General features: G+C 40.6%; 2 protein-coding genes across 19 annotated transcripts in view; one reads left to right on the top strand and one right to left on the bottom strand.

Moving 5' to 3' along the window:
• The window catches only part of GRIP1 (glutamate receptor interacting protein 1), a 327,255-nt gene extending 316,717 nt beyond the window's left edge, over positions 1 to 10,538 (top strand). For 14 of the 17 annotated variants that reach the window (XM_061368069.1, XM_061368073.1, XM_061368083.1 and 11 more), the window contains 3 exons: positions 2,362 to 2,595; positions 8,686 to 8,832; positions 9,898 to 10,538. In XM_061368069.1, the coding sequence (XP_061224053.1) occupies positions 2,362 to 2,595; positions 8,686 to 8,832; positions 9,898 to 10,134 (618 nt within the window). In that variant the 3' untranslated portion in view covers positions 10,135 to 10,538. Of the gene's footprint in view, positions 1 to 2,361; positions 2,596 to 8,685; positions 8,833 to 9,897 lie in introns of those variants that run through there. The other 3 variants (XM_061368075.1, XM_061368079.1, XM_061368081.1) reach the window with 3 other exon arrangements.
• A 982-nt stretch (positions 10,539 to 11,520) lies between these two features.
• HELB (DNA helicase B) lies at positions 11,521 to 25,709 on the bottom strand. 2 transcript variants are annotated; one of them, XM_061368085.1, is made up of 13 exons: positions 25,514 to 25,709; positions 23,916 to 24,290; positions 22,974 to 23,200; positions 20,745 to 21,617; positions 20,064 to 20,235; positions 19,010 to 19,151; positions 17,955 to 18,085; positions 17,139 to 17,223; positions 15,786 to 15,845; positions 15,324 to 15,528; positions 14,308 to 14,442; positions 13,622 to 14,071; positions 11,521 to 12,622 (listed from the first exon to the last, which is right to left on the bottom strand). In XM_061368085.1, exons 1-13 carry the CDS (start codon positions 25,707 to 25,709, stop codon positions 12,536 to 12,538), a joined length of 3,138 nt encoding a protein of 1,045 aa, XP_061224069.1. In that variant the 3' UTR covers positions 11,521 to 12,535. The 2 variants fall into 2 exon arrangements, with proteins under 2 accessions (XP_061224069.1, XP_061224070.1); XM_061368086.1 differs by lacking the exon at positions 25,514 to 25,709 and having other exon boundaries at positions 22,974 to 23,668; positions 23,916 to 24,032.
• Positions 25,710 to 27,251: the final 1,542 nt, after the last annotated feature.

The raw sequence follows: 27,251 nt of genomic DNA on the forward strand, positions 1-27,251 counted from the left end.
TTGTACAATGCAACCAAAAATCTATAAACGTGTTCACCCCAGAGCTTTTGACTTGCAGCTTCTGCTGTGCATAACCATTGATGCTGCCTGCACAGGCAGCAGATGGCGCAGAACTCTCAAGTGGGCATAGCCTTCCTGCAGCAATGCATCCCGTTCTCTGACAGACGCTTTATGCAGCTTTTCTTAGCATGCTGGAGGTTGTCTTTTAAATTGAAGCTTAATTTGATTAAGATGAACATAAAAGAAAATCGATCCCCTATAATCTTACCTCTCTAAAAAAACCTGCTAATGTTATACAGCAAATTTTTCATTATGTAACAGATTTTAACATTTCATCCCGAAGTTAATTGCAAATATACCCATGTTTCACGTTAGATCGTGAGGGGGATAAAGGGGGAGGGAGCAGAGACAGAGTAACTTTGAGTCTAATTTTCCTAATGGCCTTTTCTCTGAGTTGTCTAACCAGAACAATTAAGAGGACACTGCCACTGAAAGCTGTGGAATGAAAGGTCCTAAGATATTTTCTTTTATGTTCTTTCAAATTCCTGGAGCTGCAAAACTGGCAGAATCTCATTTTCATTTTTATGTTCTATAAAGTCCTTTAGCAGCCAGGAGGAATGTGAATGGCATAACTGGGTGAAAGATTTTCAGTTCAGATTAATTTACTCCTTCAGATTTATGGCTTTTGTATTGCACGTATGGGTAGCAAAATGTGATTCTCACGTATTTGTTATTGCAAACCAGAGAAATATAGGAAAAACGTTATACTGGTTTAATTCCATAGCTAGATATGGCTCACTACCACAGGCTTCTCTCACCATTTTCAATATTCAGAGCACAATAAAAGGATGTGGAAATAGATAATTCTGAAATGGAAATAGATCATTCATGCTGACCAGAATTCAGTTACTTCAACATGTCGAATTTTCCCCAGCCTTTCCCAGAAGTGAGGACTGCAAATGCTGTGTAGTTTATACCATTGCCCTGTTCAGAGCCCACAGCTCTGAAAAGAAAGCAAAACTGATTCAGTATGACAGGATACTGAGAGTGGTGATGCCTCTATTTTATGAAGTGTCATTATGTAGTCAAGGACTCCTTATCATTCTTTATTTCAAGGTCTTCAGCCAAAGAGCAAAGAAAACTGTTGTTTGCCAAGTCCTCTGGATGCTTTTGCTCCATCAGGCAGTAATATCAGTCATTACTGAGCACAAGAGAGACTGTAAAGAGGTTACAATATATTATGTCATAGTGAAAGCAGTGCTGGAGCTGGGAGAAAGAAGGGTGACAGACATGCTCACCAGGGTCAGAAGCAAACATTTATTTGCCTGTCTTCCCCTTATTTTTTTCCTCCTTTCATTTTTAGTTCTCATTTTCCAGCAGGCTGCCTGCATCCCATCCCTGTCAGAGTTCAGGCTATGGCCTTTAAATTTCCCTTTCCACTTGTCCGTCGGCACCAGGGAGAATAAGTAGGGAATGCAGTGTACCCTATCCCAGCAGTGGTAGGTCTGTATGGTGGCTGTGCCAAAGCACGTTTGTCGCCCACTCCCCAGAGCAGAGAGTCTCTCGCAGGGAGGAGGCTCCTTGCTGCACACAGGTGCTTTTCATGTCAGTCCATTAAACCCAATGGATGAGACAACTCCTGCTGTTGTCTTTCAGGATTTCACCCTCCATATATTCTTGCATCTAACATAAAAGGCTAGGTTTGACTGAGATTAAAAAACAGCAGTCAGGCTGCAGCTTGTATCCCTGCAGCATTAGTGCTGAGCTAAGGCACTCTTGCAGGATGCGTGTTATGGATGGTTTCTTTCCAGGCAGGGAGTGAGCTTACCTGCACTGAGCTTTCCTTGGCCTGGGATGGTATCCAGACACGCTCAGTGCCAGTGCTGGCTCCACAGCTGCCTACATATTCTGACGACTCACATTTTTTTACCTTGCACACACAGCCTGAATTGTAAATGCCTTCCTATAGCTCCAATTCTAACAAATGCAATTATGCCACAACTCAGATGTCTTTTTACTTACATGTAAAACATTTGTAAAATAAGCAATTCAGCTACACACTCTTCAGTCTGCCAGGGGACTAGCTTTCAAGCATAGCTGTTTAGTGCTCAGTATTTTAGTTTGAAATGCCATCTGAAAACTTTTGCCCATAGGGTTCTGTTATTGTTGTTGTGTTTTGCTGTGGTCCTTTGTTTCATAGTGACTTGCAAGCAGATTGAACATCTATCCTCTTGCCTTTTGCTGTGCCCTGAGTGATTGTGTTTTAACAAAGAATAGAGACTCTTTTCCTACTGCTGTGAATTAACTGCTTACCTAACCCACATTCTGTGTTAAACATTAACCTCTTCATTAATGCTCTAGGCCACAATTATGTCAGGAAGTACAATGAGTTTGAATCATGAAAACCCACAACCTCGTAACCAGCTGGGAAGACAAGCCAGCTTCCAGGAAAGAAGTACTGTAAGGCCACATTACAGTCAAGCTACTCGTAGCAACACATTGCCATCAGATGTGGGGAGAAAGTCCATGGTTCTGAGAAAAATTAAGCAAGAAATGAAAGAAATCATGTCACCAACTCCTGTGGAGTTACACAAGGTCTGTAATTTTTGTTCTGACAGCTTTGAAATAACATATTCAGCATAGGGAATCTAATTCTGTGGCAATGCAGTAAGCACTTTTTATAATGACTCCACAGATGCAATTTGGGGGCCATGCATATTAGTTCTTACACATTAATGATACATCCTTGTGGGGGAAACTAACAAATAAAATGCATCCTTGTCTGCTATTTTGTTTTACAATAAATCCTCAAAAGGGACTACTCTTTTGCAGGGAGCATCCACGGGTAATTTGAATTGACAATTCCAATAACTCATCTCTGCAAAATGTGTTCATTAAGAAAGCAAAGTTTAATTTCTAGGAAATACATTTCTTTAGGAAATTACTCAAGAGGGTTTGGGGCTCCCATTGGTCCTTTTTCAAATTAACACTCATTTTGAATCAAATACATGAGACTCAATGTACATAATATTGAATGTTATTTCAAATTAACTATTGCTTCTCTTCTCTTTATAATTCCTTTGCTCTAAAAGGTAAATAATCTTCAGTGTGTGCAACTTTTCATGGCTCAAGGCTGTCAAAATCACCTGGTGACTGGCCCTCGGCAGCCCAAGTACCGGATAAAGTATCTTTAGATGGGCACAGCAAACACCCTGCTGGGTTAAGTTTCAAGTCCAGTGAGGCCATAACAGCAACCAGTTTCCAGAACTTTGGGGGACATTATAATGCTTTTCTCCTTGATGGGAATGAGGATCCTGCCTCCTGCACCCATCTTCCTCTTAAAGGTCTGAGAACTTCCCAGAGAGGAGGCAAAAGCATGGAGAAATACCAATAAGATATATATACCAATATATATATACCAAAATACCAATAATACCAATAAGAGGTTGTTGTTCTTAAGAGAGTTGGTTTGGTTTCTAGTGCCTGTGGGTTTGACTGAGTTTAGGTTGTAGTTCACTCAGTTTCGTTCAGAGAGGTAAGGACTTATTGAGTAAGGGCTAAATGAATGTTTACAGAAGGGAGTGGATTTTACATACAGCATATTAATCCACTGCCAATGTAAACAATCAGTAGGATGTGTTGGGATAGTTTTAAGGTATCCATACTTCCAGCTTGATATGAAGTGATTACTGGGGTTAGTTACTGTGCTTAGTTTTCCTGAATGGTAAAAAAATGTGGGATGTAAACCAAAACTACACCAGTAGGCATTTCACAGAGTGCTCATATTTAGCAAAGGCACAGTTTTCTCCTGTGAATTATAAAACCAACCTTTCATGATGGATAAAATAGATCTTTTCCTGCAAAAGAGCAGTCAGATTTTATTAATGAATCGGTATTCTATGATAGCTGCTATCTCTTAAAGAGTCCTGGGTGGTACAAAATACCCTGTCCTTGAGCTTTCTCTCTCTTCAGTTGCCTATCTTTTAAGATTGCTGTGACCTTCTGTTTTCATAATTGCCAGTTTTTGTTCAGACAATATACCCACTTTTCCCCTCTCTGTTGAGTTGATGCTGTAAGTATTTTCCTAAGAGATCTTGCCATTGGGCCACTGGTGAGGCAACCAGTGAAATACAAACTGGTTTTGGAAAACTGTGATGGTATAGTCTTTGAAATGCAAGCTAAGACATGGCTTGCCTAAGACCTACCTCAGTAAGACCTTCAAGAGTGTACTTGTCTGCATGCTGCTGAGCTTTCCCAGTTTCTTCTGCAGGACAGGTCAGGTACCTTGTTACTGCCTCAGTGCGAGGAGCCTGCATGCCTGTTGAATCAGGGCCCATGTGCACTGTAGCTCAGAGTTCATACCTGAAGTCTGATTGCAGAAAATGGGTTAGCTAAGGTCGATGTTCCACTGGTTTTTCATAATTTGGTTGTGAGAGAGCAAGAATATATGATTCTACCAAAGGAAAAACCATTAAAATGAAATGCATCGATGGCCAGTCTGGCCGTATGGGCTGAAAGACTGAGGCCGGATGAGAATTGCTCAGGCTACAAACACAGATGAGTAAGTCTAATGGTACAGCATGGAGAGCAGATTGCATTGCTGGCTTGTCCTTCTCAGCTATACACCTGTCAGAAAGGTGACACAGCCCTGAGGATTATTTTGCTGAAAGCTGCAAACTTCACAGCAAGTTAACCTGAATCCTTCAATGCTCTTTCTTACTTTGCAGCATTACGTTCACCAAATGTGTACTTGAACTGTCTTTGTCCTGAGGATGCTAGGAGTGAGATAAGCGTTGTGCAAATCTCTTCAAACATTTGTTCTAGATGGTTTAATAAGTAGCGTTTAATTTAGCTGGAGAGCATATTGCTGTATCAGTACCCAAATTAATGAAGGTCTTTAATTGATTTTATCTACCTAGGTAATCATATAGATTAATATTTTTCTAAAAATCATAGCAGAGCATTTTTGTTAAAGTTTCATAGAGCACACGTTCCTCTGAGAGCAAAAATACGCGCTAGATATCACATAATTCCTCAATATTATTACTGCAAGTAGTCATTAACCTAAAATCACAGTCAGTTAAAATACCTTAATAGCTGATCTGTGCAAGATGTATGAATTTAAATTAAGCATTTTCCCATAGAATTGAGAGGGAGAAGAGGCATAGAAACAGATTCAAAATGTGTAAGCTTCTCTTTTAGATTTGTAACTATTTAATTGCTTATGAAATATGAATGAACTTCCCATTTCAGCTTTCTTTTTCCCTTAGGCTCCTGATGTAAATTAAAAAGTCTGACAAACTGCCCATAATGGAGATTTTGCTATCGAGATCAAACCTTCTGAACAGTTGTGATCAGAAATACAGATAAAGGAGCGTGATTTTACCAGGTGTTGTGTGAATTGCCTGTGAATTGACTGTACTACTGGCTACGGAAGATGGGAAACTTGAGTGGTAGGGCTTTGCCCATACCTCTTATTAAGTAAAAACCTGGCTATTCCAGACAGTGGGGTTTTTACTCTGAGATTCCCTCTGCAGAATACATGCTGCCCCAAAAAGAATTGGCCCCAAAAATATAACCTATAACGCAAAAGAAAATTCTGTGCAGATGAGTTGCACCTAAATAATGTGACAGCTAAATCTCAGCCTCATCCCTTAAGTGAATAACTCTCAGTTTCTTTAATTTCCAAGCTCCTGTGAAATAACCCAGAAGTCAGGAGAAGACAGCCACCTGGGAAACAGTTTTAAAAAATATTCTAGGATCTGTAGATCTGAAGAACCACAGAAATGAGGAAATATTTTGATACGTAACAGTTGCAACTGCAGGGTAGTGAGTAATTCCCTTCCAGAGTGCTCAGCCCATGTAAATCAGCAATGTCCAACCTGAACAATTAAGGGGGCAATACAAGACGTTTAGATGCTCAAGTTCTGCTCCCCTCCTGTCACACATGCACCCCCTACAGCAAAACTCTGCTTTTATGCCCCTTTTTGCAGTGCTCCTTTTTCTGCCTTACAAGCTGGACATGAAGTAGTGTGTGCATGATTAGAGACAAGCTAAGGTGAGCTAATGTGGGATGGCACTTCCTGTACATCTGTAGAGTAGAATTTGTACGTATTTTGTTTTAGGCCACTCACTAAAAACAGGGAAAAAGCAAGTGTCTTAGAAACATACAAATGGGACCACTCTCTTTAGTACACGCAGAATTATTCTCTACTACAACTTTTCTTTGATAAGGCCTGGACTGTAATAGAGTGTACAGTTTGGAGTCTGAAAATTAAAGAAGGATGCTGACCTACTGAACAGAGTCCAGAGAAAAACAAGCCTTGTTTCACATCACTGCAGTGAAGGAGAGAATAAAGTGATCTTCTCTGTGGACAGGCAGCTTAACTCAGCAAGGATGAAACCATCTTAAGCACTGGAAGGGATTACTGTAATAGACTGTGGAGTCTCCATCACTGGAGATCTTAAAAAGCAGGACAGACGAATGTCTCTCAGAAATGGGTTAGATGCAGTTGACCCTCCTGTAGGTCAGGAATTCAGTTTAGATGACTTCAGAGAGCGCCCTGTTTCATATGCTTTTGTAGTTCATGTGAGATGGAATCCAGCTCCATTCAACTCCAGTGCCTGAAGGAAGAGGAAAGGGAAAAGGAGTCAGTGGAAAGGGGAAATTGCTTTGAAAAATGGTGCCATCTGTGCTAGAAGAAGACACAGTATTTTAACTCTTCTCCTCTTACGCACTGTGTCACATCTCTATTTTTCAAGGCTTCTTTAAGAAGCAGTTAACATGAAGCACTCCTATCCTTGTGACGGTGAGGAAAACAAGTTACCTCATTGGAAGATAATTTGTGTCTTGGGTCCAGTGCTAATTATTTTTCATTCCTGCCACGAAATGCACACAAATGTGTCAATAAAATGTATCTCCCTCCTTTATTTAGTAGAATGGTAGTCTTAAAGCACTTCCATAGCAGCTTCAAACGTATTTCAGATCAAAGCCATATTAAACATGCTATGATACGACAAACAAAAGCCTCTCTCTGTTGATAACAAATCATCTAAGTTTCCCAGAGTCCTGCTGGTACAGCAGCCATTGGTACAAATTAATATCATTCAGTGATGAATCATTTTGAATTTGCCAATAGGTTTTTTTCAGTAGTTGAAATGCTCATTGACTCCTAAAATTCATGCTGAGATGGAGGAATTATGACCTCCATCACAAAGTTTCTTTGGAGGAAGATGGGAGAAAAGCCAGCAAAGACCTTAAACACAGCAGTGCCTGGCAAGTTTCAACTGGCAGCTCAGACAGAAAAGTCACTGGCAGGGAGAAAGCCTTCAGCTCCGTTATGGGGACTTTAGGTGTGCCCTTCTTCTTGGCTGTGCCGTACAGAGGGAGAAAAACAAGGGAAGGTGAGGAACTGGTGTAAAGTAAGGGATGAATACCATGTGTGGGTATTTGTGCTTACCTTGGCATGAGACAGAGGTGTTTTCACAGCACCCCAATAATGAATGCACCACCCACATCTAGAGATACAGCAGTGCTGATGTTGCAGCAGCTGGCTTTGTATCTAACTTCTCCCAACTGTTTCCCAGGATAGCTATCAGACTTAGGGAGTCTGTTTTCATTATGGTTAAAGCAGTGCTGATACACCAGTAAAGCCAAGTCAAGAAAACGGAACCATTATAAAATTACAATGCACTCTTAATGGTGTCATTTTATCCGCCAAAGTATGGTAAAACCAGTATTTTGAACCCAAAGTGACATAAAGCCATAGGAGTAACAGCTCGATTTTGATTGTGTGACTGTATCTGCACACACATTTTGTGCCAGCATTGATGTCAGTTGGATGTCATGCCAGTGACTCACACAACTTACTTGCATAGGTCTGTACTCCTGATGTGAGAAAGAAGCAAGGAAAAGTAAACACCTCACAGAAATAAAAACCTCACTGTGCCACATACCTACAAAGAAGTCTCTGAATCTTTATCAAATACCTGAATTCACAAAGCTACCTGTGAGGACTTGCTCTTCGAACACCTGCAAAACCTTCTCCTAACTGTTGTATTAACTTCTGTTTCCTGCTTTTGAATGACCATCGCATGGCTGTGTAAGAGCACTGCCTGCAAGCTCTTTTAGAAGGAGCCTCATTTGTATTTTAACAGATTGCATTACAACTGTTGTACTGAGCACTTTTGAGACTGGGCTTTACAGGGTGGACCATTGCCTGGCAAAAACCATGTTAGCAGGGGCTTACAGTACCAGTGTTTATGACTGCTGGAAGTTTTGGAAGACATGATGCTGATTGATTGGTTGAGGCCAGGTCGTGATCCCTGAAGCAAAGCTAAAGCTAATCCTTTACTCGGATTCTGGCAACTGGAGAATAGGGTAGCAAAAATAGTAAGACTTAAAAAATGACACCAAAAAAGGTGGGCTGAACACCACAAAGTTCCAGTTGATGAGCAGAAGTGAGAAGGGCTTTTTGTTACTGAAGAATAAGGTGGCTTATGATATAATGTCAAAATGGGGACAACTGTAACACTGTAAGTACCAAACAGTAGGTAAGTGATCTCTCTAATGTGGAAAAAAAAAAACCTACCAAAACCGTCCTAGGAAAAAAGCGACCTAATCCTCATAGAAATGTAGACAAATGTTTTTGTTTTCCCTTCTCATTGTGTCCATCACCTCCACAGGTAACTTTGTACAAGGACTCAGATGGAGAAGACTTTGGGTTCAGTGTCTCAGATGGTTTACTGGAGAAAGGAGTGTATGTTAAAAACATTCGACCAGCTGGCCCTGGTGATCTGGGAGGTTTAAAACCATACGACAGGCTTTTACAGGTAAGGCTTCTGGCACCACACAGGTTTATGAATGAAGAGACGTGACATACATGCGGTGTTGTACAAACGTTTATAACCACCACACTGCAGGGTGTTTGGGTGTCTGCCCCATGCAGATATAGAAAACTGCATGAAGCATTTTCACTGCTTATTTGGAACAGTCTTACTATCTACATCACTTACTGTATTTTAAATTATGAGTACTGAAATATTAAAAGTACAAAGCATTCTTTTGTATTTCTGCTGGGAAAAGATTTGTGTAGGGGGATGGGATGAAAGACAAATGATCGTGACCACTCTGTGCCACAGGCTGCGTAAATCGCTTAGAGCCTCAGTAAGAAAAGGCCGCACTTCATGGTGACGGGCTTTTCTGCAGCAGCACGAGGGCTAGCCTTTCTGTGAAGTCATAGACAATTCTCTCAGAACGTTGGGTGTTTCAGAGCTCCACAGGAGACACAAATGCTCACAGGAAAGATGGAATTCCCCAAGGTGTTTCCAGACAGATTTGTCATTTTTGCTGTCCTTGATACGGACTTGACAATTGCTTCTGTGCTGGATACAAGTTTTTGACTGACATAGTTGGAATAATGTGATAGTCAGCACCGTGCTTACCACAGTGCCAGGTTGGACTGTGACGAGAAAGCCACATTATTTGTCAACTAGCCCAGTACTTCATATAAATTTATGTATATTAATTAAAACGGGAGAAGACCTGAACTGAATTGACATTTTGGATGTGCTCTGTTATATTGAGATGAATGAACCATGACAGATGAAATAAGTATGTGCTGTTCAGTGTCGTTTATGGAGTGGGCATTGTGACAGCTGCCAATAGCTCTCACCAGTGCAAACATGCCCACTTCAGCAACATTCCATTGAAAGGTGAGTAAAACCTTAACGGGTGTCTTCAGACCAGACACCACAGCTAAATAGTCTTGTACTGGGCAATTCTTTACCTGGAATTTTTAAATCAGGTTCCATAGTCTCAAGGATAAATCTGTTTCTCTTGTGATCTCATTTCTTTCTCCTGAAATAGTAACAAAAATCCATCTTCTAATCGTCCAGGTAAACCATGTTCGCACCAGAGACTTTGACTGCTGTCTGGTTGTGCCCCTCATTGCAGAATCTGGCAATAAGCTGGAGCTGGTTATTAGCAGAAACCCGCTGGCACCTCCAAAAGGAAGCTCAGAACAACAGACTTCAGTGAGCGGGGAGTGGTGCGATCAGACTAATGCCTTCCTTCAGCAGAGTGGACACACTAATGTTCATACAGAGACACGGGATCCTACAAATACATTATAGCAGAAAGTCATTTTAGTGGGACATTCGGTAACAAAAGACAATTATGGTGCTAAATCCCTTTAAGATTTCTCTGAGATTAAGGCTCAGATGCTGTATAGCACTAAAAAGCACAGCTCAGTCTTTTTGTCTCAAGGCTTGTATTAATTCATGGTTACTTCTGAAAAGGTTTAATTCTTCATTAAGTTAAGTCAGTCCATTCTAAACAACCTAGCATTAACAACAGTACAAAAATCGTAAGGGCCTTTTTTTCCCCCCAGATAGGAAACTGGGGAGATGTTTTAAACACCATTTAAATGTTCCTCTCTTCCTCAGCAGCTGCTGTTTGAGGGAAAAGCACAGAGTTGACCTCTGCTAACAAACAGTGGTGTCCAGGTTATGTGGTTTTTAAAACACATTTTATCAATCAATCAATCAGAAAGGTGCTGCCTGAGGGACAAGGAAGTGTGATGCTGCACTGGGTTTTCTTGTTAAATGTCTAGAGGTGTAATTTTCAGAACCTTTATTCTGCTGGCAAGGAGGGTGCCCTCTTCAAACAAGGCATGGTTGAGATGTTTAACAACATGGTTGCAGGAGGCTGCAGTATGAGGTGAATGTTACTGCCCCACTTTGGTACATTTTGTTAGAAGGTATGTTCTTCCCTATGCAATGAAATATTTTAACAGTCTATCTTGCAGCCCGTGGGGATTTTTAAGCAGAGACTTTTTCCTCTGTGAAGGAGGATTACTGACAGGAGTGAAAGCGACACGAGTTCAGACAAAACAGAAAGGTTTTAAAAGAAAATGGCTTTTTTTTAAACTATGGCAGTTGGAGACTGATACAGAAGCTCTTTAATGATCCATAAACCTGTAAACTTGTACTGACACAAACGAGCTTTTTAAGTAAGTCAAGTCCATTTCTTGAAGGGACCAAAGTCCTATTTACTACGCTTTGTTTTCAGGCTTCTTTATGATGTTACCCCCTGCAACACATTTTTAGGATTTAAAATTGTAAATATATTTTACAAACACATCACACAAACTCTCCCCTCTCCCCCCAAGCAATAAAGTACTGCCAGTTGCATTATATGCTCACCAGCAGCTGCTTTGGTTTACTCCGGTACTCAAGTTGTTATTGGTAATTACTGTTCTTGGTGAATATAAAGATCCTGGATTTGTACGTTTGTAGTCTCCGTATCTAAGCAGTCACCTTACAGAGTTGTTTCTTCTCAATTTCAACTGTTTAACTGTATCCCTGTCGTTGTTTCCAACACATGAACAAGCTCACCTGCCCCGCACACACACCTATCTCTGGTTTCTATTTCAGCACTGCCAGAAAAGGTCAGAATGACATTCAATGCTGAATCATGTAAAAAAAAAAGAAGGAAAGAAAAAATAATTCATGAGTCACTTACTTAAATATGTATTTTTATTTGTAACAAATAAGCATTAAACTGTAAAGTATTTTTGTACAAATTTAATACTTTAATAGCATGATATTTATCGTCTATGTTATGTTTTTTGAAATTCAAACTGTTGCAGATATTTGTATGGAAAAACTACTGTATAAATTGAAATAAACAGTGATTTAAAGACATAAAAAATGAGGTGGCATTTTTTACACAGTTTTTGGGGAAAAAAAAAAAGCTGTATGTATAAAAAGAAAAAAGGAAGCTGTGCAAATTTTAGTGCAATTTGCCTGATGTTTGATCAGCATCCGTCTTGCTGATCTCCAAAGGTACAATGTGGTAAGTCACATACATGGTACACAAAAGTTGAAATTGGAATGTTTTGTCTAACTCCAACTTGGAATTTTGATTTCTTACCCAGATCATTACCAGCATATAATTCTGAGCTGAAGCAGCAATGACAAGCTGTACATCTCTCTCGAGTACAAAGTGGGGGAAAATTTCTATGTCACGCGTTGCAACTTCCTTGTTCTTTTTAATCTTTTAACAAGATTAAAACCCATAATCAATGAAAACTTCCCGCCCACAAACCTGCCACACCAGAAACATCCAAAGTCCCCTTTGTAAACTGTTTTTTGACTCCCAAGAGCAAACCACAGTTTTGGCATATGTGACAAGTTCTCATCAGTTCTGTAGCATTAGCAGACGGACAGATCGTGGTATGGCCAGCTAGTCTTCAAATCCAAAAATCACCAGGTATTTTTTTATGGAACGTCTGGATCCTCTCATTCTTCACCGAAACAAAATAATTATATTTGATGACCAACGCACCCTTTTTACCAAAGGGCAGACCACTGAAAAGGGCTCACTTTAAAACAAAAAAAGCATGTACTTTATGGAACATGCTAGTACAGGAAAGCTTACAGGAAAATTATCTGCACAACCAGCTTCTCTGTTCCAAATTCCTGAATGGAACAGGTTCAAGAAAGATTCATAACAAGGACAGTCGATTGGCTGTTACTTCTTTAAAAGCTTCCTAGGAGTTATGTGACCCAAAGTTAGGTTCCTAAGTCTGGAAGATTGAAGCGGGGAATCTTCTGCTCTCTGTCAAAACAGAACAAAAATGTTATCAGTGTTTGAACCAGAACTAAAATCATAGAATCACACAATGGTTTGGGTTGGAAGGGAACTTAAAAGATAATCTAATTCCAACCCCTTTCCCATGGGCAGGGACACCTTGCACTAGACTAGGCTGCTCAAAGGCCTCTCCAGCCTGGCGTTAAACACTGCTAGGAATGGGGCAGACACAGCTTCTTCGGTCAACCTGCGCCAGTGTCTCACCACCCTCATAGTGGAGAGTTTCTTCCTAATACCTAATCTGAATCTCCCCTCTTTCACTTTAAAGCCATCTCCCCTTGTCCTGTCACTACACGCACTTTTAAAACATCCCTCTCCAGAATCCTTGCAGGTGCCCTTTAGGAAGACTGTTACAATGTCTCCCCTAAGCCTTCTCTTCAGGCTGAACAACCCCAGATCTCTCAGCCTGTCCTCCTAGGGGAAGTGCTCCAGTCCTCTGATCATCTTTGTGGCCCTCCTCTGGACTTGCTTCTACAGGTGCACATCCTTCTTACATTGGTGGCCCCAGATCTGAACACTACTCCAAAAATACAGCAGTGTCCTCAAAAACAGTTTTTTCCCCCATGACAGAGCTCAGAAATGAGACAGAATAAAAAAAAAAAAACACCTATTAGGCACATCTGACTGTATAAAAACAGCTTCACCAATTAAATATTATATAAAACTCTTACAGCATGTCAGCTCTTAAAAACAGACTTCTCCACACAAAGAGTAAGTGACTATAGCCTAACCTACTCACTAGAGTGATGTGTTGGCTAATAAGGTGTATAAATTTGCTACTATTGACATTGTTAACTTATTTTTTTTCATATTACTCTGGGAAAATGCCTTCCAAACTCAACTGCTTTACCAGTTACTGGGGATCTGGAAAATTATTAAAACAATCGTAACAGTAAGAAGGTGATTTGTGGGGGTTAAAGACAGTACAGAAGTTTAAGCCTTCCCGGTTCAGAGACTGATGCTCACCCAGGGTGTTTTCATAACATCCTCGGACTTCTCTGCAAGGGTTTGTTGCCTTTTACGTGGACTTTGCTGCAAAATGTCTGTCTGCTCTTCTTTAATGAGAACTGCTGGCTCTTCCTGTTTAATCAAGTCTGATAGAGGTTCAAGTGGCTCAGGAGCACCTTGGGTTAGACAAACAGACTGAGTCTCAAGCTCCTGACTTAGCCAGCTCTTGGTCAGGGGAGAGGAAGGGTGTCCGGAACAGTTGCTCTTTTCTGCAATTGCCTCTCTCAAAAATCTCTGTAAGTGAGTTTTTCTGGGCATCTTCTTGTTAGTGACCGCTCTCCTGAGGTGCGGCTCTTCTGCTATAACATAGACACGGCAACATCCTCTGGTCACAGCTGTGTACACATGCTGCCAGTGCTGGCGGCCGGGGTTGCCAACCACATAGACAACAGTTTTTTCCTCAGAACCCTGCAACATGTTGAAAAACACCTTATCAAAGCGAGATCTCTAGTAAGTAGATAAAAAAGACACAAAAACAAGGAAGTTGGAGACAACTGGGGATACTCCCAAGAATATTTTCTATCCTGCATTCAAGGAATTTTAGTTTCAAGAGACCCTCTGGCTCTTTCACATGAAAATACAGTGCATTCGCAAGTTAAAGCCGTAAGAATGTTTTATCAGCTCATAGCTGCTTTATTTTTTACCTGAAATGTGTGAATGGTTCTGGCCCATGCATGTTTTATGTGGCATAGCTTCTTCAGCGCCTTATACTTCACAGTGTACGTAGAGCCGTATGTGCTGCTGATGGTCAGTAAGCGCTGTTTATTAATTTCTACATCCTAAAGAAACAGCACAAGAACACTCAGTAGTAAGCTTGTATCAGCAGTTTCACCTGTCTCTGTACATCTGTGTGTGTCCATATTCCAGCCTTCCCTGCAATTACTGCAAAAATAGCTGCAATATCAACCCAGTGAAATAATTCCAGACAAAACCCAAAAGACAGCCATCTTCCAACTGAGCACCTTGAAGGAAAAGTCGTTTCACTTTACAGGGCCTACCCTAACTCCTTCTGTTTGGGAAGGAAAATGCTGACCAAGGTAGTTCTAACCCTCAGAAAACTGATACAGTGGATACAGTGAAATATACCAGTGAGGCCATTTCAATGATTTACTGCCATGAAGGCAAGGAGCCCACTCTCTCCCATCAACCCTGTATGGTGCCCCATCCCATGCACAAGTATTAGTACTTTCACTGGACCGTCTGCTGAGTCAGTTCAGCTCACTGAAGCCAGCAAACAAATACAGAGGTTTTGCTGTTCTATTTTTTTTTGTCAGCTTAGTTTTCTAAGGATCCTAATCTTAGATTAGGGGAGAGCTCAAAGCTGCAACAGCTTTATTCTTTACTTGAGACTTCTACCTATATCCAAAACATTACCCATTTCAATTACAATACATTTTAGTATTTACAGAAATTTATTTACACTGGACACGAGCAGATCAACTGAAACACATTTCACAAAAATGCTCAGAGATGTATTATTTTAATTCTCCGTTTTGAGTCTGCTTCTCTCTTGCTATTCACATGATTGTCTAGCAGAAACACTAAGTATGTGCTGTGGACTAAAAACAAAACTGCAAATTGTTTTGTTCTGAGCATTCTACAAGGACTGAACTAGTTACCATTGGGGGGTTTTGTGCGGATTCTTGCAGCTAGAACTTACCTCTGTTATGAAAAATATGTCTCCATTGCACAGTCGTTTGCCCTCCTCAGCAGTGTCTGCAGTGAGGGTGATTTCTCCACTTTTGCGTTCATGGTGATAAGGATCCTTCACAAAACCACGGTCTGGCAAGAGATCCTTGAGGTACGTATTCTTTGTGCAGGAAATCTTGTCACCAATTTGAAATAAGAGACGGTTTTTATGGTCTCTAGGTTGGAGAAAGAAAGAGGGAGAAATGTATTTATAAAGTAATGCATTTACCATCTCTCAGTATTTCTTACATCTCCCCTCCCTACACTTGGGCCAGATTAAAAACCTTAATAACATTCAAACCAGTTAAGACAACTCACATTTAAAAGATGTTTCTTGAATTTTTGTAAAACCTTTTGGTAAGAAACAGTCACATGGAGTTAACACCATGAAAGCGAGGCTGTTCACAGGAAAAAAAGCAAAACAGTGGCTTACCTGGTTAAATGATGTGAATAGTGTTTGCAACAAAGTTCATTTATTACATCACAATCTTGCCTACATTGTACAAAAAAACAACAAGAACAAAATCATGATGTAGAAGGAACAGTTTTGTCTAAATACCGTAGAAAGGTGAGGATGTTTGTGCTGCATACCTAGATTAGCTAGATTTGTTTTAAAGACAAAGAGGAAAACTAAACAAAAACTAATCCTGGGTATATTATTTTCTGTCTGTGGATGTATTAAAAATAGTCAGAATATTTATTTGCTTTTTAAAGACCTGGAATTTTACCTTTTACATGCAGATTAAGTACCTATATTCTAGAGGAAGCTTTTATGGAAACCATTAATAACAGACTGGAAAAATAAAACTGATTTCAGAGTTGCTCAGCATTCACAACAAGCAGGTGAACTAGCTAAAATCTATAAATTGCTTATTTGTGCACTAGTAACCTGTAAACAGTATGTGGGTTTTTATTGCTGAGAGAAGGTTCTTCACAAATAAAAGTAGTAGTCTTTTCTAAAGTACCCTTCTGTGCAGAAGTATAAGTTTACAGACTATTGGTACTACTGGACCATACTATGAGGCCATACTATTCAGGATAACATGACAGTTCATATTATCAGTGGTTAGTAAACTTTCCAGCCTTTCTTCAAAGCACATTAGAGCCCTACATCCTACCCTTTCTTAAATAAGTATTGTGCTTCCAAATATCCAACCTGGATACCCAAGTGCATTTGCCACTGTGTAAAAAGAGCACTAATGCCCATCAGATTACAAGACTGAAATACAGCCCTTGTACACAGTCAAAATGCAAGTATCTCCTGTCATTTGGTCAATGTCCACCTGTGGCAGAAGCATATATAGACAGTAGGTTACATGTACCATCACGCACCCTGGAATTCACATCTACCACAATGGGGTACTTTTGAAAATGGACATTTCTTTGTATTTTGTGGGTTCCTCCTGAAGATGAGACTTCTCCTTTCACTTTTGAAGAACACTCCACTATAACCAACACCAGAGCACAGGCTCTCAGAGAACGTACTACAAAACCTGAGCACTTATGATGTCCATCCTTTGTTTCTTTAACATGAACAGTACAGATGAACATGAACACGAAGGCAAAAATGGTAAGGCAAAGTAACATTAAGAATATAGAAAAATGAAGCAACTCTCCATGGAGAGACTGGAGGCAACCAGAAGGTACAGGAAAAGACACCTGGCCTGTTCTCCCCAGTAATTTTATGATATTGCCACTAGTCTCTACAGCTCAACACATTCAGGTGGGTTTAGATCATGGCTGCTAAGCAAGGATTTTTTCTGTGTCTGCCTATATGCTGTATTACCTTCTGAAAGCGATGAACTGTGATTGTTTGGCATCCTGCAATCCTGGTCCTTTTTTAAGTAAAGTCTTTATGGCAGTTTGCAACTCTGTTTTAGAAGTCATAAAAAGTAAGGCATTAAAATGTGCAGAATAATATAAGGAAAACATAATTCAGTATGAAATTGCCTTTGCTTATTTCTTGCCTCAAAGACATTTCAACTTGTTTAAAAAAAAAAGAGAACATAAAACATAAAAACACACCCCTCCCAAAAATTAAGATGTGAGAGACAAGATTGATATGGAATGAGAGAAATTCTAGCTTCTCTGTGTTAAGCAGCTTCACAGAGCGTATTTCATGCAAAATAAGGTTTGAATACAGCACATTAAAGAGGTAAAGGTAAACCGATACAGGAGAAATCCAGGTTTAGTATTATTTGCTGAGTAAGTTACTATAGTAAGCACATTCCTGTCCAGCACCATCCTGTTACAGATGCTGTTTACTCAAATTACTGAAAAATGTAATCTTTTAAGGTCTGACAGCTCCACCTACAATAGAAAAAGACAATCACACTTGTTTACACCGATGGAAGCTGCATCACCCTCATTTCAAGATGTAACTAACTGGCAAGCTGGAGCTCCACAGTGTATCCTTTGCACTTGCAGGTTTTGCTGCACCCATTTACAGAAAGCTAAACTATAGCTAAACTATGAATCTAGCATTTAAATTTATAACACAAACAAAACCAGATTAAAATTTTCCCCAAGTGATATTTTCAGCCAAACAGTCTATGCTTTACCAAAGGGAAATCAAGATTACAAACTGAGTGTACACACGTACTGTCACAACCCCCGCCAGCAGGCAAAGCAATGAAAATGAATTTCTTCTCTGGGCCAGGCATTTTCATTTCCTCATCCCAAGCAGAAACTTTCAGCACCTCATCAAATTCAGGAAGCTGCCGGTGAGAGATTCTTGACCAGAGACGTGGAGGGAAAAGAGAAGAGTTATTTCCAGATAAAGGACTCCTGTGTAACATCATCTGTATCAGCCTGAAACTCACCATTTATACATTGTTGGTCATCTATAGTACATCAGAAACACTTTCTTCTAAGCATAACTTAATTTCACACTAAAAAAAATGATAATCTATCCTCTAAACACTTCAGCACTATTGTAGATACTTGGTGTTCTTACTTCTCATGGGAACAGACCAGAGTAACACAGAAGTGTTAGAAAAAAAAAAGTGAGAGTGTTTGTAAAACATTTGGTAGTCCAGAATATTCTCAACTTCCAAATAACATCAAAAGGTCTTGGCCACTTGCACCTAGATACTGCTGTTGGAGGTTTAAAAAAGAAGTCATGCACTGACAGTATATAGGATTATTTCAAGTCCAAAAGTAATGCAAATGCTGGAAACATTCAGCAGTTCTAGTTATTAATACAAAAAAAAAAAAAAAAGAGGCAACTATCATTTAACGGCCCTTGGCAACTAAACTCTCAATGTAATTCGGTCTGTTTTAGCTGTTGTCACACTCACCACCAATATCCTTAAGACTTCCTTTTTAGGGAAGCAATTATAAGTCAACACATGCACAACACATTTGAAAACAACAGGGAGTATTTGATAGTGAAATTCATCCCATAAAATTAAAGCATATTCCATCACCCACTTTTTTTTATGTCCAATACCTACACTCCTGCAAAAACCTGTGGGGTTCTACCCTTGCTGTTTTGGGTGGTTGTTCCATTTGCTTTTAAAAACAGTGTTAGTGATTTTTAACAAGAAACTGTAACAGAAACAGTAATGTAGAGTCAAATCTGGATGCACTGCTGTTTTGCAGGTAAAGGACCAGCCTACTACAAGAATGCTTCTTACATACGTAATGAGATCCTACCTTGATGCATTATCTACAATTAATTGTGATTCAGCTCTGTGATTAGTTCGTAGTTCCACAGAAAAGCCTCTTGATTTTAGACCCTCAAAGATATCAGCTAACATGTTTCCTGGGTCTATGCTTGGTAGCTGTCTAGTATCACCTAAACAGAATGCATATGAGTATTTGTGAGAAGCAGTAACAGGTCATCTGTTAAAAACCCAACAAAACAACCCCACACTGGAATTAATAAATTCTCAACCCTCTACACAGCAACATGCTTCATCAACACAATTCACATGAAATAAAACTTCCAAGAATCTAAGAAGCCTTGTTTGGGGGATCAGGCTGTAGCTTAAATTTCATAAAATTCAGCAATGCTTTATTAGCAGGTGCAAATCCCTCTGCATGATAAACACTGACAGTGAGCAGATCTTATTCAAACACATTTTGAAAGTTACATATTTAAAAGCAAACGTTATGAATGGCATGCCAAAAAGCAAACCTCTGAAACAGCAGAAAATTTTCATTTTATACATGTCTCCCCTTCTGCATTAAACCAAGACGATCCTAGCATTAAGAATGACATGAAACCTCCTTTCTAACATGAGATTAAGATGTAAACACTTAAATGTAGGGAAATCAGAAAAGTTTTCCAGCTGTTAGATGTAATAAGCCATCACATGAAGTCATAATCGTAGAATCTCAGAATGGTTTGGGTTGGAAGGGTATTTAAAGATCATCTAGTTCCAACTACCCCCTGCCATGGCCAGGGATACCTCCCAGTAGACCAGGTTGCTCAAAACCCTGTCCAGCTTGTCCTGCATAATACCTTTAGAAGTAGACAAAACAGTGCTGAACAGGGAAGGGAGATACTGATATTTTCATATTGACAGTTGAGCTAGAAAACTCTCTCATCTGACCTTAAGATTAAGCAGAAATATCCAAGTGCAAAACAACATAACATTCTGGGGTATTTAAGAGACTCAGTGAAAGCAGTGACAGCTCTGATACTTGCACTGTATATTGTGCATTATTAAATATTGTATAATGCTAAAGTTGCTGCTTCACTTACCTAGGATAATAAGTTTGGCAAGCTGAGCATGCTCGCATAAGAGTTTTAAAACCAAACTCAGAATGCGTACAGACACCAAACTTCCTTCATCCACAATCAGAACTGTCACAGTAGAAAATTTCCATCCCTGTAATTGGTCACTCTGCCTCCACAATCTAAAACTATAGATTATCTAGAAACAAACAGAAATAAATCAAGTTCTGACACAAATCAACTGTCAACAACAGTCTTATAAAGGCAGACAGAGTGTGCTATCTTCTAATGTTGTATTTAGAGCTATCATCTGAAATTCTGAACTTAAAACTGTCAATACTCGGACTTAAACTTTCAGGCTTAATTTCCTCCTTGGAAAAATATACCCCAAAACAATATCTGAGAAGCTAAAAAGACCAGATACCTTAGAGAGGCACAAATGAGATACGTGTAAGTAGAAAAAAAACCCCAACAATCGAAAACCAAAGTTACAGCAAACAATTTATTTCAAATGACTGATCTACGACTCTCCAAAACGTAACATTGACAAGTTGTACCTAAGCATTAGGTAAGGGTTTCATATGAAAAGTTCAATCACAAGGTTTTGTTTTGGGTTTGGTTTTGTTGTTTTTTTTTTTGTAAAACAAGGACAGTGTCAAAAGGCCCTTCAGAACACAATTTAAAAACAAACCAAAAGAATGTCCTTACCTGATGCAGTGTATATGCAGGAATGTTTGTTTTTTGACTCAGAAGGCTTGCAGCCCTCCCTGTAGGTGCAGTAAACAGTACATGCAGATTTTTTTGTGTGTACATATTCTCTGACTTCCCATTAAGATCAAAGGTATTCCATTCCTCAGACGCATCCAGGTCTTCTTCAAAGGCCTTAGAAGCAGCTTCCACTTCTTTTTCCATCTGCTTTAAGTGACGAAAAAGGTAGCTAACTATTGTACTCTTCCCACAGCCTCCTTTTCCACTTATGATTGTGATGGGATTAGAACAAATCTTCTCCAAAGCAATCACCTGATCTAAGTCTAACTCTGCTTTACTCTGTGTATCAGACGTAGACCCCACTTCCTTTTCAGCAAAGCGATTTTCACAATTATGACTGTCTCCACTATTTTCTTTCATATGTTTCATTTCATGTGCCTGGGTAACATTCACTTTGGTATCAACCATTTCTCTTGACATCTCAAAAACATTAAGTACCTTTTTCACATCAACATCCAGCTTCCATGAGTGGTTTGACATAAGGTCACCTATATACATTGCAATGTCTTTTTCAGATTTATAAAGATAAGGCAGAAACACTAGTTTTTTCTCCTTAATCACTATGCTCTGATCTTTCAAAAATTCAAGAGATTGCCAAACATGATCGATGGACATATCTTTAGACACAAAATGAGCTAATTCATCTTGATCTTGATACGTGTGTCCCATTTCTCTACACCGTCTCTTGAGTTGATCATACAGAATTAATGCATTCTTCTGCAACTCAGGGATCTTCCAGAGGAGATGTTCACACTGACAAAATGCAGCCCACGTTGCCTCACAGTAGGAAAGTTTCAGTTCTCTATAGATGATCTTCTCCCCAGAAGGAATAAAGACAAATATGTATTTATTTCAGAAGATGTTAACCTCTTACTGAGTAACACTCCTCCTGGTAAATACAAATTGTAATCTCTGAACTATGTATTTTTCATAATGTATGAAGTTATAATGCTTTTCAAGATACATGAAACCAAGATACTTAAAAGTAAGATGGAATGATAATTCCTCTCGGTCACCCTTCTGTATAAACCAGAAACTTTTAAAATCAAAAACCTGTCAGATAAGCTAGGCATGAGGGAGAAATCATGCACACCTAATTATCACAGTTTCAAGTCAAGGCACAAAACCTGTAGAAACAGAGCATAGGAAAGGCACTCCCAGAATACTGTACCCAATTATTAATATGTTACTTCAACAAACACATACCCCTTACAGAGACTACTGCAAAACAGTCAAAGACTGGGATGAGAAAAAAAGATGAACTACTGCGGGAAAGAAAAATTAATTGGACCTGCTGAGCCTCAAGAGAAAAAGCTAAACAGAGTCTTCAAGCAATAAAAAAACCCTGCAGTAAGAATGCACTGTTCCAAAGGAACAAGAAACAAGAGCAGCAAATCTACTGCACTAAAGAACAGTCAAACTGGACATCAGGAAAAAGCTTTTAAAAGGAAAAGATGTGAAACACTGTAATACATTGTCTAGAATGCTGAAACTCTGCAACTGGAGCTCTTAAAGACAAGTCAGAACATCTGTCAACAAAAGCATTGGGTAGCTGAAGCAGAGGGATTAACTAATCACCTCTGAACTATTAAGCCATAGCTGCCATCTGAGGTACAGGAGTGCTAAGGTGAGGTGCAGCAGTAAAGCTGCACAGCAAGTATAGTGAAGAAAACCAGGAAGGCAAGCAGCAACTGCAAAAAACCTTACAAAGAAAGGAGAACCAATAGAGCAGATGACCTCTTAAGAGCAACTTATCTGCCTTACTATGAAAGCATAGATACTGTTCTATGCATTAAGAACAGAAAATCTCATTTCCTGGTATAAAACTGGACAGTTGAGGGTTTAAATCAGCTTTCTTACTTTTGGGCCCATTACCACAGGTATCTAACTTTCTCCTCTTTGCAGAGGTTGTAAATGGTTGTAACAAAACCACTTTTAAAATCTTCCAAGATTAATTTGTTGTAGACCAACTGGAAAAAAAAAGAAACAAAACAAACACCAAACCTTTCCTAAAACTGAGCCCAGTACATTATCTATTTCCAAACGAACTAAACTTAACTCCTGCAAATGCCCAATTGATAAACTGAACGGAACTGAAACAGCATTCAATCTAACAAATGCTCTAATGTAACAAACGCCACATTTTTTACCCAGCTTAACACTACTTACCCTGCTGAATCCAAGTTTCCATAGCTCATTCTTTAAGATCTCATCCAATTTTGTTAGCATCTTGTCCTGAAAATCCTGTTCCTCGGTATCTGTACCGCTGTTTTCCTCAGTCTTTCTTTGCCAACACACCATATCCAACAGACAGCAAAAATGGCGTGGCAGAAGAATCGGCAGGAACTCCAGTATCATAGGAAAAGTCAGAGCTACCAACACTGCCTTTCCTGCAACTGCACGCACCATAAACCAAGACAGCTTTCAGCAATACATGAAGATATTTATAACGACGAATTAAACAGACTCTGGCTTTTATCCTTCTGCCTCCACTACATCCAAAACATCCCAAATTTCTTTCACTTATTCTTTGTAATCCTAAAGACTGTTTTCCTTGAACTGCCTTGGGAAAAAATAATGGAAGCAGATGATAAGAACTGCAACAAAACATACTCATTTGGAAAATATGTATTATACACTAGGTTTAAACCGTGTACTCAGTTTTGTCAGTTCTGACCTCATCACACCTGCCGCTTACCTAATTTTCAGACAGATGTACAGAAGCTTAAAATCCAAAATAAGAGGCTTCTAAATCTGTAGTTTCATATGAGCAGAGAAACTCAGGAAAACAGTGCTCTCCACTGGCTTTCTCAATGATCCCAAACTTAAGCTATCACTTTCACCACTTGTATCAGTCTTGGGGTCTGCAAAAGGGGGATAACGAAACTGATGTGCTCTAAATCTTGCTTTAAAAAAAAACAAATTTCAGAAGTGAAACAAATTTCAGAAGAAAGTGAGACTTTTAGAAATTTATCTCTTGGAAAACAAAGAATCTATGCACATTCAGAATCATCTGAATATACACTTCATATGAAGACAAGTTAGCTTGAACACAGTATCTACGACAGAACTCATTCATTAACTTACAGACATAGCACAGGATGTACCTACATGACTTTGAAACATAGTAGAAGATGTCGTAATTCTTTGTGTCTCTTTCTTTAACTCCTGCCTGTAAGTGTGAATCTTGGAACTCTTTTAGGGTGTTTTCAAGGTTTCCAAAACTCAGCACAGACTCCGCAGGAAGCCAAGTAAAAAACATTTCTCTAAAACACTCTGGAACGGCACATTCCTTAAGAAAGAGCGAGAAGACTTGTCGGTTGTTTTCTTCTATATCAGTCCGCAGAAAATACGACGGATATCCTTGCACAAAGTACTTAGATCCCAGTTTTTTGGCTTTAACATTAACTCTCCACCAAGGGCCAACTAACGGAAAACGTCCAACTACTTCATACTCCTTTTTAGTGTTGTCTTCTTGTATAATAACTGAATTGTCAAAAAGAAAAATAAAACCATTGTAAATTAATAGTCATACAGATTAAAAATTTGATTAAGAGAGTTTTTGCCTGTTCAAAGGCTATTTTTATCTTTTGTAGAAGTTGCATAGTAAAAGTAAAGCAGGAAGTTCCATAAACTTCCTGAGGTCAGCCTTTCCAGTAGGCTTTAAAAACAAAAGCAAAACCAACCTCAGAAACAAGCACCAAAGCTGCTTCTCCAGGAGTCTGAACTGCTAAGTTAAAAATGCGCATGAACATTTAGCCAGTTAAACACACCAGCATCTGGTTTAATATCACACCTTTTATGCCAAGACACGTTTGCCATTCGGTTTTAGGCAGTTTTGTCGCATCAAGGCACCTGCATTCTCCTCACATACATTTGTATACCAAGTACTTTCTGCAACTGAAACCACAAAAATTATAAGCAATTAAAACAAGTTCTTAACACTTCATATGACCTCGTTTGCCTCCTGTTTCCACCCCCTTTCCCTCACAAAAATAAACACACCATTCCTCGATCCACAACACTGAACTAAATGGTACAACCAGCGCAAAGTGCACTCCCACGTTTAGCAGGACCCCTTCTCACACCACCAGAATGCCATCAGCTCTTAGTAACAACTTGCCCATCTGTTCTCCCTTTGTCACAATCAATGTTTGGGTACAATATTCCTGTTACGCAGAAGTTGCTCCAAGGTCCCCTGTTTTTCCAAGTACCGAACGGACAGCAGGGACTCATCAATGTTTAGTACCAACACCCCTGCATGTCATAAAAGATTTTAAAAAGCCTTTTGTTTGTGTGCGAAGTTAACCTGAATGCTTTCTTACTGCTCCGAGGCCGCGGCCGCACACAAACGGAAGCGACACTGCCCCTCAGCGGCCTGTGCAAGATGTGCCGCTCACTCCGGATCCTTTCCCCTTTACTCGTAGTTCCCAGTAACCGGGAAGGCAAGAGCTCTGACGTGATTAACTTAAAACCCTGTACCCAGCAGTGACCTCCTCCCGCCCGCACCCAGGGGCCTGCCCCTCACAACCCCGAGCAGGCGGCCGCAGCGGCGCCACCTCTCCCAAGCACACTCCCGCTACCCGCGCCGCCGCCGTGCCCACAGGACCCGCCGAGCCGGCCGCCCCCCTGCAGCTCGCTCCCCGCACCGGGCCCACGCGGGGGCTGCCCGCCCGACCGCTCCGCCCTGCGCTCCCACCGCCCCTTACCGGCTCGACGAGGGGGCAGCGCGGCCGCCAGCTCCGGCCCGGAAGCGTCCAGGAGCGCAGCTTCCACCAACTGCGGCTCCTCCTCGGCCTCCTCCTCGGTCTCTTCCTCCGAGTCTCCCACTGCCTCCCGCCGCGGAGGCAGCAACACCCCCCACAAGTCGACCACCGGCCCAGGCCACTGCCCGCGCACCGCCATGGCTCTACCGCGCCGCGCTGACGGTGGGATCCCTTCGCCCTCACCGCTCCCGGCGCGGAAGGAGATGTGGCGAGGAATGGCTCGGTGCGGCCCTGTGGCAGCCGGGCCAGGCGGGCTCTGGCCGGGTCCTGGTGGAGGCCGCGGACGTGGTCTGCTCCGCTGCCGGCGGTACCGGGTGGGCTGAGGAGGCCGTGCCGCCTCGGTAGGTGCGAGCTTTACGGGCGCTTGGAGCCCGGCAAATGAGCTGCGGTGAGGAAACCCAAAACCGGTGCCTGGAGGGGGCAGCGGAGCAGAGGATCAGTACCTGAGGTGTGATCTCCTGGGGGTGGAAGGAGCAGACGCTGGGTGTGCACGTGGGCGAGCCCGGACCCGGACCCTGACCCTGACCCTGCCATCGTTTGTTGTGAGCGCCCTACTGCAGAAATAGTGCATTTGTTAATCGATCAGTGAGAATTCTGTGTCTTTACATGACCCAATCGCAAAAACATCAAATCACGAAAGCAGATTTCCAGTCTGTCGTGTTGTGTTTCACCCAGCTGCTTCTTAAGGTCATGTAACATTTTAAAGGAGAGACAAAAGCTGTAGGTGCAAGTGCAAAAGGATAGTGGATTCTACCATCTAAACTTACATAAATGGGTAGTTTTGCACTCCAGACCAAACTGCAATGTAAAAATGCCCAATATGAAGCTAAATATAATGTACCAGTCTAGACACAGCCACAGACAGGTTGCCCAGCTTCTGAGAAGCTGCCAGCAGCATGGGCAAACCCTGTAAAAGGGAAGCAAATGTTATTTGTACATACGCTTAGAAAAAGTGATATAAAGTAGATAAAAATTCTACATTTCCTTTTTGTCTAAAAGAGACCCAATCCTTTTTCCCATTTGTTCATGACTCCTTCCCATGCATGGTCCAGGAGGGACTCTGTCTTCTCTTCACTACCTTGTCACAAAACTGAAGGCCTTCAGCTCAGTCACACCTAGGAGCATGGACTCTCCCTCTGTCCTAGTATGGTTCTCTGCCCCTTCCCCCTTGCTGGGAATACCTGCATTACTGTGTTAGTACCAGTAAACAGACAGAGACATGTAAATACAACTTTCATGATTTTGAAAACCAGCTGCACGTCTCATGGAAATAAGAGTCTTGAGGTAGATGGTTTCGTTTCTTGTGATTTAACTTTAAACAATGGTATTCTTTCTCCAGCTTAATTCGCCAATACTGAAGTAACTCTTTAATATGGCAGGCTGAAAACACATGGCCTGTAAAAAGGAGACAGACAAGGGGACAGAGACATTCATGTTAATTTACAGAATATAAAGCATTAGCTTACTGATACAAAGTGCTTCACAGTGTTATGCAGTGATAGATTTGAATCAGTGTTTTAAGATCCTTTTTTCTTAGGAAACATCATTTCACATTCAGCTGTGTATTTGTGTAAGTGAAACTGATGTCTGAGTACCCCCCGTCTGTTCTGAAAATACAAACTTAATTCCATATTCAGCAAGCCTGAGTCTGGAATTTCCTTGTGTTTCTCCAGTCCCTATG

The sequence above is a fragment of the Neopsephotus bourkii genome, unplaced genomic scaffold (genome assembly GCF_033783945.1).
Source record: "Neopsephotus bourkii isolate Nb327-2 ecotype Australia unplaced genomic scaffold, CSIRO-AGI_Nbou_v1 NB_1423, whole genome shotgun sequence".
Classification (NCBI taxonomy): domain Eukaryota; kingdom Metazoa; phylum Chordata; class Aves; order Psittaciformes; family Psittacidae; genus Neopsephotus; species Neopsephotus bourkii.

Coding starts and splice junctions, on each gene's coding strand:
- HELB (XM_061368085.1), bottom strand. CDS start 25,709: ATGGCGGTGCGCGGGCAGTGGCCTGGGCCGGTGGTCGACTTGTGGGGG. Junction 20,236..20,744: donor CTGCATATACACTGCATCAG/GTAAGGACATTC, acceptor GTTTGTTTCTAG/ATAATCTATAGTTTTAGATT. Junction 15,529..15,785: donor TATTCACATCATTTAACCAG/GTAAGCCACTGT, acceptor TCTCCAACCTAG/AGACCATAAAAACCGTCTCT.